The 14,585-nt window shown below is 40.3% G+C and overlaps 2 protein-coding genes across 2 annotated transcripts in view; both read left to right on the top strand.

Moving 5' to 3' along the window:
• The window catches only part of ctnnbl1 (catenin, beta like 1), a 78,215-nt gene extending 75,251 nt beyond the window's left edge, over positions 1 to 2,964 (top strand). The window contains exon 16 of the mRNA XM_037772824.1: positions 2,183 to 2,964. Coding sequence (XP_037628752.1) covers positions 2,183 to 2,271 — 89 coding nt within the window. The 3' untranslated portion in view covers positions 2,272 to 2,964. The remainder of the gene's footprint in view (positions 1 to 2,182) is intronic.
• An 8,634-nt stretch (positions 2,965 to 11,598) lies between these two features.
• Positions 11,599 to 14,585, top strand: part of LOC119489479 (V-set and transmembrane domain-containing protein 2-like protein) — a 65,939-nt gene continuing 62,952 nt past the window's right edge. Inside the window, exon 1 of the mRNA XM_037771959.1 lies at positions 11,599 to 12,009. Coding sequence (XP_037627887.1) covers positions 11,892 to 12,009 — 118 coding nt within the window. The 5' untranslated portion in view covers positions 11,599 to 11,891. The remainder of the gene's footprint in view (positions 12,010 to 14,585) is intronic.

Genomic DNA, 14,585 nt, shown 5'->3' with positions numbered 1-14,585 from the left:
AGTTGTAATAAACTTCCAGCACTCATATAGACTAGTAGTGATTTTTCACAATACTTCTCAGTCCCATTATGTCTGTCACTACTACCTAATAACATAAAAACATCCCCCCCCCCTCTCAGAAAACCAAATCTCCTTGGTGTCTTTGACAGCCATGTTTCGTCCTCCTAAACCCTGCGGGGCTCTTGTCAGGAAAAGCCCCCTTCATTCTCTTCTCTCCGCAGTGTCTCCCAGAGAAAAAGAGTCTTTTTCATCTTTCCGTCTCGACATCCCTGGGTTTAATGTGTAATCCCTGCCTCAGAGGCTGGCTGGCTGGCTGGCTGGCTGGCTGAGAGACACACAGCGAACGCCTTGGACTCCGCTGGGGCTGCGGCAGCTGCAGCTTTCTCTCTCTGCACATTAGACTCACAAATCGACCCGTCGGACGGTCTCGAAGGCCTCGTGTGGGAGGCAGACGCACGAAATGAAGAAAACAGTCAGACGCCTCAGAAGCACACAATGAAGTACGAGCACCGTAGCACAGGACACCTGGACCGGTTACTGTTCACAGCCAGAGGACACAGGTGGATTTCAGTACAGCTGCTGTCCTGGGACCTCTAATCGTTTTTTTCCAAAAGGAAAGATCTTTTTGTTACAAAGTGACGGACAGACTAGAGACTGTCGAGGCTACAGTGAAAGGCCATTCAATAATGGTAGTTCTTTAATGCATTGTGTCTCTCTCAGCTTTGTCCTTAAATTCAAAGAATAGCTTCAATTCGCTGTTATTCATAAATGAGTACAATGAGATCTACTAAAAAGGGTCCACTCTTTCCTGAAATTACAACATCTCTTGACTTCTTCTTTGGAAGTATTCAGTATCTTAAATGGAGAAAGGAGAGATCTTTGCCAAAATGTAGTACTGACGAACAAAGACACTGGGAAGAGAGGGCAGAAAGAGTATAGAAGCAAAGAGACAACAGCCGCTAGATGGCAATGTGGTGGCGCTGCCGCCATTTTGGACTGAAAACGCCAATGAGTCCGTGGCCATGGATGCATAAAGAGATGTATGTAAATCAGAGGATAATTTTTTTTTTTTTGAGGTAAAAAAACTACGAACACTTAAATAGCCCTCATTTAAATCTTTATGATCTAAAAGTTGTAAAATCCACTAATCCAGAGTTATTTTCCTCGGCATAATGAACGTGCATCAGACCCACGGGACTGCACCGCCCTGCACGCTCATATGACATATCTGTTTCTGCCAGCTTCCTGCTAGCTGCACGCAGCTGTAATAATGGATATATTGGCTGTAATTCATCACTTTTATTATTTTCTAATAAACCCATGGGCTGTATGCTGTAAGCCTGTACCGTGGTGGATGTATTAACGTCTCTGTTCCCAAACAACCGGCTATCAGCCAGTAGCTAGTAGTGCTACTAGCAGGACATAAACAGAATTGAATGGAGTTGTAGGTTATTTACTAACACGCAGGGTAAAAGCAGCCGGGCAGAAAAGTTAAATAAATAAATAAGTAAGTAAGTAAATAGCTATAATAGTATGCATATTTTTAATATTTTACTAATTTTCCAGTCCAAAATGGCAGAGGCGTAGTTCTGCTGCTGGGCGCTGATGTTTGCAATGGAACCAACTTTCACTTCTTAGCAATACACGTTCTTCGCTCAGGTTGACTGTGTGGCAGTTAGTTTGTCGTTTAATTGTACATTTGTTTGTTAATATTAGGGGTGTAACCGAATAAGAACACATTTTTCAGATATACAGGCTGAGTCCATTTTCAAGCAAACAGATTTGCTGGTTCCAGTTTCTCAAATGTTCACCGCTCTTCTGTGTATCATTGCAAACTGAATATATTTGGCTCCGTGTTCAGCCGCTGTTCAAATTCTTCTTTATTTCTACATAATCTTTCTATGCTGTCAGTAGGGTATAGCGCAAGAACACAAAGGCTCTCACCTTTTACTCCTTATTTATGTTGATCTACTAACTGAAGCTCATACCCGGAAAAATTCTTCCTAAACCCTGTATTATTATTATTATTTTCAAACTCTCATTTGTCTTCCATTCAGTGCTTTCTCGCGAGTTTCTGGCTCCGAGGATGTTCTCCGTAACCTCAAAAAAGTCAAACGGCCACGCCCCGAGCTGTCAGGTCCACTAATCCTCTGACTCGTCTTTGTCCTTTTGTCTTTCACAGAGTACGCCGAGAGCATCGGAGATGGGAAGAGTGACGAGTTCAAAGAGGCCGAGCGGAAGAGGATCATGGACCTTGTGGACAACTTTTAATCTCACTTTCTCTCTCTCTCTCGCGCGCTCTCACACACACACTGACACACACACACACTCACACACACACAACACAAACAATAGATTCTTACTTACACTTGAGAACATTTAAACCCCGCTGGTCTGATCTGGGACCGATGGTGACCTTGAGCCAGTCTAAGAACTGAACTAACTAAACTCACGGGGTATGTTTACATGCACAGCAATGCTGCGATTACTAGTCTGCTAGAAGCTAGACTAGATTGATTTTCATAGTTCAAAGAAAATTAATTTTCATGGTTTACCTTGCCTGCATCTTTTGGCGCCCAATGTGGGGAAAAAAAATTAAAGGAAACTCACATCATTTATAATTAATTTGTATTTTTAATTAAATTAAATCTAATTAATCTCATAAACACAGCCCCTTTATGTGCCAGAGACTTTGGTTAAAATGAAACGATTGCTGTGCATGTGGCGCTGCTCGCTGTAGAAACAGGAGGAGCAGAAGATGTAGTCGGAGCTCCGGTGCCGTTTTATTTTCGGTCCTGTGGTGTTGAACACTGCGGAATAATTATGGAAAAGACTTTGCACAGATCTGCAAACTTAATATCCATCCCTCAGCTCTCCCACTTTACCTTGTTTGTTTGTTTTGGGTTCACGTGTAAAAAATATTTTCTAATAAAACATTTGGTAATAAAATCCTGATTGCATGTTTTGGTTTGTTTGATTAATGTCACGGTTTAGCGGGCGAGATTGGCACAGCTCGTTGATAACCGTCTGTGCGCATGAATCTCATTATGCCTTTCGCTTGGTTACTGTTGCACAGAGGCACAGATGGAGACAACAAACCTATATCTGCAGAGAGAGAGAGAGGAATGCAGACCTGCTTCTTCTTCTTCTTCTTCTTCTTTATTTGTCTGAACCCACCCACTACTGGATCTCAGCAGCCTCCCGGAGCTCTCAGCCCACTGCTGTTTCTCTTTGTGACGCTGTTCACACACATCAGTGTGGAGGTGTATTATGGTAGAGCTGTGTACACAGAAACAAGCCTACTGTATTATTCTCCCTGTCTGCGCGCCATGCTTCACTGGATCTTTGCTGTCTTTATGTTTAGGAGCAGATACACATTCCCAATTAGTTGTGCCTTTTGAGAGACTTGTAGCGAAGAGCTGACCCACTTAAACTCACTGACCTGAATCTTTATGTTATTTCTGTAGCGTACAGTAGTGTCAAATATATGTCAGATTATTTGTTTTCATCAGAATACATCCAGCTAGAAGATGAAGATAATACTCATCCCTTGCTATGGCAACCGCTGGTGCAGCACTCCACTCTGATAGTTGATTTTCTAACCCAGAAGGGAAAGGACTGTTCGCTAAGACTGGACAATATGACCTATAGTTTATATTGCAATATATTGTACCATTTTTGTCTTGGTAAAGCTAAAGGCTTTATGTTTACAACATGACCAGTTAAAGATTCTGTACTCCTGGAATGTCCTTTAGGCTGATTGGTTAGATGTTGGGCTGGGCAATATATCAATATTGGGATATGAGATATCGCCTCTGATTTTGGATATTGTAATATAGCCTAAGTGTTGTTATTTCCTGGTTTTAAAGGCTGCATTACAGTAAAGTGATGTCATTTTCTGAACGTACAAGACTGTTTGTGTGCCTAAACCAACTATTTTTTATACTGTAGCAGTTTAATTATATGTGATTTATTTATAAAATTCAGGAGAGTTGCATAACAACTGAGCAAAGTGGGGCTGATGAAGACTGTGAGATACTGTTGAAATCTACAGAACAAGTGAGTTAGACACACATTTATGATACGTACATATTTTGCTCAGCAAGATAATCTTCACAAATGAACACCACTCTTGTGATTTTTTTTTTTCTTTTGTATTTATATTTATTGAAGGACAGATGCAAGTTATACAATGTACAGTATATTTTTCCTTTCTTCAACAAACATATTCATTCTTTAGAAGTAAGTGTTTACATGTTGGGCTAGGAAAAGGGAAAAAAAAAAAAACAATCTCTTGACGGATAGTAACATAATATGGACTTCATACAATTCAAAATGTAGGAAGTAAACTTGATGGCCTCCTCCCTCAGCTGCTAGTCTTGTGGATAAATAAGTTGATGAGTTGGACATGGTTTTCGTGTATTTAGTTGCCTCATTCTTTGTTTTGTTTTTTTCACTTTTATGACTTTTGAATTGTGAATGCAGTCGCCAGATGTAAAAAGCAAACGTTAAGGTATAAACAAACTACACCACGGTCACATGAGCGCGAGTACACGCAACGAGGCTGTAAAGGCGGACGAGTCGGCGTGATGACGTTTAGTAGTCTCATTTAGCCACTTTTTTAAGACACATAAAGGCATCAAAATTCACGAATGGGGTATTTATTGATGTATTTTCTTTCGTAGAACAAAACATCTCTTCAGCTTGTGTTAACCACAGACTTTATATCAGGCATCTAACTAAAAGCCCGTTCAAAATTGACTTCCAGACGAGGGAACTGGAAGTGTTAAAATGCTAACTCATTTCCAGGTTTTAGAACTCATTCCTGTAGCACTCTATTCATTTGGCTTTGTACTTTAGCCAGCTTTGTTGAGTTGTACACATGTGTTAGCTTGGTAGCTATTTGTCTGCCTTTTTTTGCACCTCACCAACTGTCCTGTCAGCATTTTGGCAATGTCTGGCAATTAAAGGTAGGGTCGGTAATCTTGAGGAACTAGCAGGAGTACACTAGATTTTAAAAATGATCCAACCTAAACACCCAGCCCAGTGTTGCCAACTCTTTTCCAATGAAAGTAGCTAGCAGCACTAGCTCCAAAAGTCCCTAAATCTAAAATATCTTTTTTTATGTGAGAGCATTTGATTTGTTGTGTCGGAATGTAATAAGAATTTCAACAAATATTTGTTTTAAATGTATTCGAACGGCTCTACCAACTCTACCTTTAAAACAAATTGGAAACTAGAATGGCACTCGGAGAGCGCAGACCTCCGCCCCCCCTCTCCGTTCAGCTTGCGCCATCATCCACATGTATTTTTGTTTATGTTGAGATCAGCTGTACGTAGCGGAGCATCGTAAAACACTTCATTCAAACTGGAAAGAAACAAAGTGAAACTCACCTAAACAGTCGTCGTTACTCTTTCCAACAATCACTAAGTGTGCTTTGGTCCAACTCAACTGTAATTTCACCGACTTTAATGTGAAAAAAAAAGCTCCGGATCCGGATCGCCACCAAAATCGAATGGATTGTTCATTTTGCCACACCCCATCCCTCCAAAAAATATCATTCAAATCCATCGCAGACTTTTGGAGTAATCCTGCTAACGGACAAACCAACGAACCAACGCTGGCCTTGGCGGAGGTAATAATGTTTCTATGACACTCTAGATAAGTGATGATAGGCTGTGTCAGAGGTGATTTCCCTTCCTTGTCTCTGAGTTGGATGACTACTATTTACCACTTTCAAGCCACGTGTGAATAAGTGCCAAAATGTCCTGACAATCAGAACGAACTTCTTGAAAGAGTGCGTGTATTTGCAGCCATCATTGTGGTTTTCAAAGGACTTTGGTTGATCCTTGGTTGCTCATATTGATGAAGCATTTGAGTGTATGTTTTACAACCATAGACTGTAATTTAGCCAGTACCTCCAGTATGTCTTGCTTAGGTGAATTTATTTTCCACTATTTACATCTAAAAGCTAATGTGAACACCTATATTGAGCTTCTTAACTGTCTCCCGCATGGAACCAGATGCAGCATCTATTTGTATTAGTGTCTTGTCTCTAGTATATTTCTGTATTATCAATCATTCACTTAGTGTCCCACGCCCTCTGTGGATCCCTGACCATGATCCATGGCAGGAAGCAGCAGTGTCGGGAGGGAACGTGGGTGCCGTTCACTGACAGCCTGCCACATCTATTGCCTTTCCTAAGTGTCTTTAGGAACTCTAATATCGCTCTATAACAAGATGGGTAGAACGGCAGGGCGTCGTTTGCATATTGTATTGGCAGAGGAGAGCCGGCCCCATGCATCTCTTATCAGTGATTATGACTGCGCCGTGTTTAACAGCGGTTGTACAGCAATTTCACAGCCGAGGGGAAGGAGAATAATTGTATTTTCCGAATGACTGAGTGCAAACACTGTGCACCGCTGTGCTTTTGGGCTCCTCTCTTTTAGTAGGGGCTGAGAGGAGAAGGTATTCTGTCATTGAGAGTGAGCGCAGGGATTGATAATGGGTGTAAAACACGGCCATTGCTACTTAAAGCTTCGGTGTGTACAGGCCTCCGGGACCTGAAGTCCAATAACATCTTTATCTGAGTGTCTGTTGTGAGGCTTCCTTCATTTTATAGATCTCCGTTTTAGGTCTGAAATTTTGTTACCCTTTATAATAACCTTCATTTATGAATGTTAAAGTTATTTTAATGTTTACAATCAAATAAATGATAATGAATAATGTTTAATAATTATTAGTAATGCTACAATTTATGTTATTTTAACAGTTAATTGTTACACATATAACATTGTATATACCTGTATACAGTATATACTGTGTATATATATATATATATATATATATATCATTCAGATATTTGTAACACCTAATTGTTAATAATTGGTTTGTAAAACGTCTATAAACATTATTTGGATGGCTATTATAAAGTTGCAGCTCATGATTAATTAATACCTTTTTAAATTGTTAATAAATACTTTGCAAAGCATCTAATAACATTATTTAGATAGATAGTTAATAATTGGTTTCTGGTCCATCTACCTATGTAATGTTTATAGATGTTTTACAAACGATTTCTTAAAAGTTTACAAATCGTGTACAAATTTTAATTTTTACAAATTTGGTAATCACTAACAAATACCTAATATGGTATATAAAATGTTATAATGTGCACCAAAATAAACTTTTATAAATACTTTACTAATGTCATCAGAATGTGATTGTTATCGTCTCTTATCAGCTATGATACAATTTGTAATTTATAAAATCATGATTTCATATTACACAAACTAATAATATAATAACAGAAATTATAGCATTACTAATAATTATTATTATTAACATTATTAAGTATCATATCAATTTCTCATTTATAAATGATGGTTATTATAAAGTGTTACCACATCTTTATTTTATACTCCCCAGATGTGCGTTTTAGGTCTGATATTGTGCTGTTATGAAAGCTGGTGTGACTTGGCCATTCGACCCTAAGTGAAAGTACGGCACACCTAGTATGACACAACTATGTCCACCACCAGGTGAGATTACGGTTTTGTGCCAGGTGTCTGTGCTAAACCCAACCAGCAGACTTTGAGTTTACATATTCAGCCATGAACATGCTCATACAGGTAGTAGATAGGAGCCGTGTTTAGAGCTGAAACTGATTAAAACTTTTCCTTTATTCTTCAACATCACCCCCCCCCCCCCCCCCCCCGCCTCACAGCCATACAGTTAAACAAGCTCACCCACATAAAGCCGTCATCACTCAAACTCATGGGCTCAAAACAAAGCCGTTAATTGCTGCCGTAGTCCAACTGTCGGGTCCTCAGCTCAGCTGCTGGGTAAGTTTTCTCCACCGAATTGGCCACTCTCACTCACTCACTACACTTTATTGGACACTGCAAAAACACATTCATTCCCCGTGATGGCTTTATTGGGACATAGAAAAATATTACTAAGTCACACTCCCCAGTAAATGGGGCCTAATGACACCCCAAAGGTAAACTGACCACCAGTTGGCGATCATCATGAAGGCATCACAGCCCGCAATAGAAACAAAACATCAAATATATTGTCCCTTTTGTGTTGTTTCTCTGTGTGCTGTCCACTACACGTTGTAGGAATAGTTTGTGTAATTTTCTTCTTCATCTTTTTATGGAAGGCCGTGTCTCGGACTGAAAAAAAAGCACATGAACGTCTGGGATAATGGCTTTTATTAAAGAGGGCAATTGGAGTCAGGTAATCCAATCAGTGTGTTGACATTCAGATATGGGTTCCAGCTACGGTATAGGTCCCTGGCTCTGCTAAAAATCAACAAAGTTTGGTTACATACCAGGTTTGCTCTTCAAAAGCAGAGACCCAGTGAGGTTGAAACATGCCTCTATCAAAAGACTTCAGGGGATCTGGCATGTGCAGAAATGGTAAAGATCAGTGGCATATTAGTCTACAAACAAGCCCAGAGTGTTATTTCCCCCCCTATAGCAGAATAACAAGAATGGTGTTAATTAACAGGAAGCCATCAAGAAAAATTACAATAGGGCTGTCAAAGTTAACGTGATGATAACGCATTAATGCAAATTTGTTTTAACGCCACTAATTTCTTTAAAGCATTAACGAAACTTGCGATTTTTAGGTTGTCGGTTTTAAAGCTAGAGTGAAGATACTGTTATCATATGAAACTATAAAACCTAATGAACCATGTCATACTAACTTGTCGTGAAGGAGGCTAAATAACGCTCCAAACTTACGCTAAATTGTGGCGAGGAAAAACTGGCATGGCCATTTTCAAAGGGGTCCCTTGACCTCTGACCTTTACAGACATGCCCACTTTATGATAATCACATGCAGTTTGGGGCAAGTCATAGTCAAGTCAGCACACTGACACGCTGACAGCTGTTGTTGCCTGTTGGGCTGCAGTTTGCCATGTTATGATTTGAGCATATTTTTCATGCTACATGCAGTACCTGTGAGGGTTTCTGGACAATTTCTGTCATTGTTTTGTGTTGTTAATTGATTTCCAATAATAAATATATACATACATTTGCATAAAGCAAGCACATTTGCCCACTCCCATGTTGATAAGAGTATTAAATACTTGACAAATCTCCCTTTAAGGTACATTTTGAACATATAAAAAGTTTGATTAATTTGTGATCAATTGCGAATAACTGTGGACAATCAAGCGATCATTAAATATTTTAATTGATTGACAGCCCTAATACTGTGGACAAATTAGGCAGAACTTCCATTTTTTTATAGAGGGTACAATGTTATGTTTGAAGGAAAAACAAAACACTGCATAGTGATCTAAACGTGGAGGGAGAGCCACATGGCTCGCTGTCTTGGGGTCTGGATAGCTTGCAGTTAAAGACACATTTGAAATTATTAAAAAAGAACCTGTCATATCATATCATATTTCTGATGTTGATTAAATTATAATTGTGTGTAAATCCTACCCACACACACACACAAACAAATACATATTATAAAACACATTTTGCTCTGTAACAAACATACTAACATAATATAAATTAACCCGAATGTTTTAAGATTCAAATGAAAATATAAGAAACATATTGTATACATTCCCATCTGCTTAGACAAAACAAAGCAATCTCAGATTTAATGTCATTAATGTTATGTCATGTTAATGTTATTTATGTGTCTATTCGTAGTCCCAAGACCACATGTTTGAAATGTTTGAAGCGTTAAATGCAGAAATCTGGTTAGCAAAGGCAATAAGAAGGCTTTCTCTGAGTCGTGTCCTCTGGAATAAATAGGACAGACAGTATATCATTTTGTCTAACAATGTGGACACATACCCCCTGGCTATGCTGCCCTGTGGTGGAAAAAGTGCTTAAGATCAATGAAGATTATACAAACACTCCATAAAGTCCAATAACCCATATCGTAGTGCTGCTCGTCACTGGAAATTGTATCTTCTACCGTTCAATATGCGACCAACACTGAGACTGCATTTCAGCACCATGGACAGCTACACACCACAGCTACAGGATGCTGTGTTCCTCCACCAGTCGGTTTATTACAGTAAGAGGACTCTCTTAATACCCCTGTAGTCCAAACACTCTGCTATGAATGAACTTTGAAGAGCAGAGTATTTTTTCCTCTTTTGTTCTTTAGAAACCATTCTGTGCTTCAGACTGGTTGGGGCAGTCAGTTGGATACAACAGGGCTTTAGCTGTGCTGCATGGGATTAAAAGCTGGAACAAAATTGTGTGCACGGAAGACACTCTCCAGACAAAAAAAGGAAATATAAACTAAAGGTATAGGAGTAAAGGAAAAGGAAAGGTAAGTAAAAAGTAAAGGAAAAATCTCAAATGTGAAAGACATAAAACTGCTTTAAAGCAGCAGTAGGTGGAATTGGAGGGAATATGATTTAAAAAAACATATTTTTATAAAACGGTCACTATATCCTGACAGTAGTGCATAAGACAGGTAATCTGAAAAAAAGTCCTCCCGTACTCCTAATGGCATCTGCAAAATTTCACAGACCGGAGGAAAACAACCAATCAGAGCCGAGCTGGAGCCTTGCCGTCTCTGAGCAGCTGTCAATCACTGGCGAACTCCGATCAAACGGTCGAACTAGGCAGCGCTGATCAAATAGGAATCAATATTCTGTTACTTTAATGCCTATTTCTCGCATACAATGTTTTCAGAAACATCTTGTAGTGTACTGTTTATCTGTAAAATGAGAAAGTTTGTGACCCCGCCGCCATGTTGAGATCAGTTGAGGAAATACCAAGCACCGCCCACTAGCCAGAGCAAAAGTTCTCATTTTACAGCTAAACAGTACACTACAAGATGTTTCTGAAAACATTTTACACGAGAAATAGTCATTACAGTAATATTGATTCATATTTGATCAGCGCTGCCTAGTTTGACCCCTTCATTGGAGTTCACGAGTGATTGACAGCTGCCTCCGTTGAATGAACAGCCAATAGGAACGCTCTCTCTCTCTCTGAAATGACCTGTGATTGGCCAAAGTCTCCCGTCTGGGCGCTAGATTTTCTCAAGCCTGAAAACAGAGCCATGAGGAGGTGCATTAGTCTAGTTTTCTCTCAGAACACTTGAATTACAACATGCTGAAAGGTTATTATGGAATTTTTGCCCAATGATGCCAAAAACATTCTGCCTACTGCAGGTTTAAGAGTTTAACACTTGACAGTGACAGTAACAACCCAACCTTTAACTTTGGCAGAACATGGTGTGTTAATTTAAGATCCCATTGCTCATTGAAAAAAGTCATGACATTTTATAATTTTTAATTTTACTTCCAGTTAGTGACACTATGGGTAGCAGACCTTTTGTCCACCCTGTTAGCAAACACTTTGATAAGCTAACGCTGGAGCACTCCAATGTATGCTAACATGTTTATTATTTAGATACAATTAATAAAACATAATAATGATAACACGTTAGAGCTTCAAATCTTTTATTGGTCTCTCGTCGTTTCATAAAAGCGCATTTTTCTTAGCGAAAATATTAGACATCGTAATAAAGTTTAAGCTTGCTGATGTGCTTCTAATATCCCTCCGCTCTCATAACCGATATTCCCCCACTGCAAGCCGCGGCACTACCCATCTGGGAGAAGTCCCTCCGCCGCATGTAGAGCGGACTGAACGGCAGCAGAGCGCCTCACAGTCAGTCAGTCAGTCAGTCTTCTGGAGACACAGAGAGAGCGGCTGCAGCGGCTTTCCTCCTGTCTTCAACCTTCACAGGTATCTATCTCACTGCCGTCCACGCCAGAAACAAGTCACCTGGATTTAAAATAAGAACAACAAAGACTTTTCCCCGACGTGCTCTCCCTCCACTCGATGTGAAAGAAGACCAGAGAGGCTGAAGAAAAGGAGAGACAACCAGAAGAGACATGGGAGCGTTCAGAGTACTGCTGGGGAGTTTACATTACATGGGACTCTACATGCAACTTAGTGGCTCCACGAGGCACGCTGGACACGGAGAGGTGGAGAACCACATCTCCGGGAACGGTAGGTGATCCACTACCGATTCATCTTCATCTATGGTGGGGGGGTGGGGGGGGTGGGGGGGGGGGGGGGTGCTGAGGAGAGGACAGCATAGGTGATGATGCCATCTGCTCACATGCAGAGGAGGAATTAAACAAAGAACAGGCTGAGAGGCTGATGCTGATGCTGATCACATGACAACTAATGTGTTTTCTTTCATTGTGTGTGTGGTGGTTCCTTGCTGTCAATGAAAAAGAGTTCAGTTCTGTGCAATGCATGGATCAACCAGTGCATGTCCATCCATCTCATTACAAGGTTTGTGTGATGTTATTTAAAGGTGGATGATCAGACCATTTGTATGTTTGGGAGGCTGATTACCTTTCTAATGAGATGTAACTGGTGTCTGTGATGAAGCCTGCAGCACATGACTGACAGGGTTTTTGTTTTCTGTGAGAGCTGCAGCTCTCCACCAGTGCTTCCCTTCTCACCCCCACCCCCCATCAGTGGGTGATTCATCCAGAGGTGATGTTGGCTGATAGATGGAAGTTGATATTCTCTTTTTTAGTGCACCAATGAAATCTATAATGAACAATCTTCCCTCAGATCCTGTCTCTCTTTTCTCTCACCAGGAGCTTCCCTAAATGGCCTCCGGTGCTTACACTTTGTTACGTCATACAGGCTGACACACACACACACACACAGAGAACGTTTCACGGTTTGGTTTCGGTAACTTTGGCTCGGCCTGGCTGGCTGGCTGGCAAATCTCCACAGGTGTCACGCTGAAGGTTTGGCAGCACAACGTCTGTGTGGGTTGGAGAAGACAGTAAAGAGGTGGAGGAGGAGAATGAGTAGGTGTGACGGGCAGAGAGTCTGAATGCCTCGATGCCCTTGAGGCACCGAGTCTTACAGTAGATCCAACTTTTTACCTACTTTTATCAGATGCTTGCCAGCAGCTTAACCTGGCACCGAGGCAACCTCTAACAGCCATCCCATCGCACACACTAAGCTGCACTATGCAAAATTTTCATCTAAAAATACACCTGAATTTCATCAGATCTCAAAGCGGGGATAACAACGTAGATGAGCGTCGTATTCCCTTTAATTGAGATGCTGATTTGCACAAATAAAATGATTTCATCAGGTATGATCATGTCTATGATAATGTCTGCACCCACGGAAAGCAATTAGTTGAAACTTGAGAAGAGTGAGTTGAGTTTGGAAGCAGCATGGAGCGAGTGGATCGTCCAGAGAAAGCAGAACTCAGAAACTTTAGGTCTTTTTGACAAAGAAAGAAGGAAAAAGCATTTTTGGAAATTACAGTCGCAAAACAAAGACAAAAGTTAATTCAACGCAGTCTCACGGCAGTTCTTGAAATGGTCACAAAATTTAATCGATTTGATTCATGTACACAGACACAATTTCCCTTTTTTTCGTGACACTCAGCACGACTTTCAACAGCGTATTTTTTGTGCGTTTTCCTACGAATGTCCAGCAACACGTATCAATTTCTGCTCCAGTCTTTTCAAAATAAAACTACTTAGTTGGGTTTAGGAATAGATTGACTTGGTTAGGCTTAGGCAACAAACTACTTAGTTAGGTTTAGGAAATGATCGTGGTTTGGGTTAAAATAATTCTGGAAGTGCTGTAACTTAAGTACGGAAATGATGTGACAAATAAATCAACTTTGACTTGTGGTTTCACACAGGACACAAACACCGGTCTCCTGAGCTCCTGTGTTTTTTGACCCGCACCAATCCATCCCGACCTCCTCCCTACATGGCCTTCGCCGCTTTCTTTCCTTCCCGTTTCACAATTATGTGGCTTACATACGAACGGATTTCATGCTGACCATCACGAAAAAAATTTGAAATTTATGTCTATGTACACGAATCAATACATTACAATTGTGTGACTATTTCACAAACTGCTGTGTGACTGGGCTGGTTAATTGTCATGTTTAATCTTTATTGTGGAGTTTTGCCCACATCCTGTAACGCCACCCAACTAAATTCCTGTTTCCAGGATAATTGAAATGCTCACTTGTGCTTCAGCTCCTAAACTTTGTCGTTACCTGCTGCCATTTTCTCGCAAGTCCCGATCGGTACCACACATGTGCAACTCTCAACAGAGATGAGAAGGAAGCAAGATGGCTCACAAGCTACTTCCATCATCAGCTCTAGAAAAAAACAATGTGTTTAATTATTTTTCGGGCAAGTGAGTTGCTAGATTTACAAGAGTTTACAGATACTCTTTTATAAGAGTATCTGTTGATACTGTTGAGTCCAATCCAATACTTATATTTACCCAAATGTTGTTTAAATATGTATGTGACACGTAATGGATAATGTACAGCGAGCCTGTCATTGTGGTGAAATAATTTATATATTTCACAACAATGACGCAAATACAAATAATGCTTGCTGGACATTATCCCTCTTTTTACACGTCCAACATCAGAACTACACCCATAGCACAGTCTGTTATACATAGAAACGGTCTGCTATAAAGAAATAAGAGACCAAAAAACGCTGCGATTGACCAATCAGAATGGAGTATTCAACAAAGCCGTGTAATAAATTTAAATAACAGCGTAGCCTGGT

Source organism: Sebastes umbrosus, chromosome 6 (genome assembly GCF_015220745.1).
Source record: "Sebastes umbrosus isolate fSebUmb1 chromosome 6, fSebUmb1.pri, whole genome shotgun sequence".
In the NCBI taxonomy this organism is placed as follows: domain Eukaryota; kingdom Metazoa; phylum Chordata; class Actinopteri; order Perciformes; family Sebastidae; genus Sebastes; species Sebastes umbrosus.
This window is presented reverse-complemented; position numbering and strand designations above follow the sequence as displayed.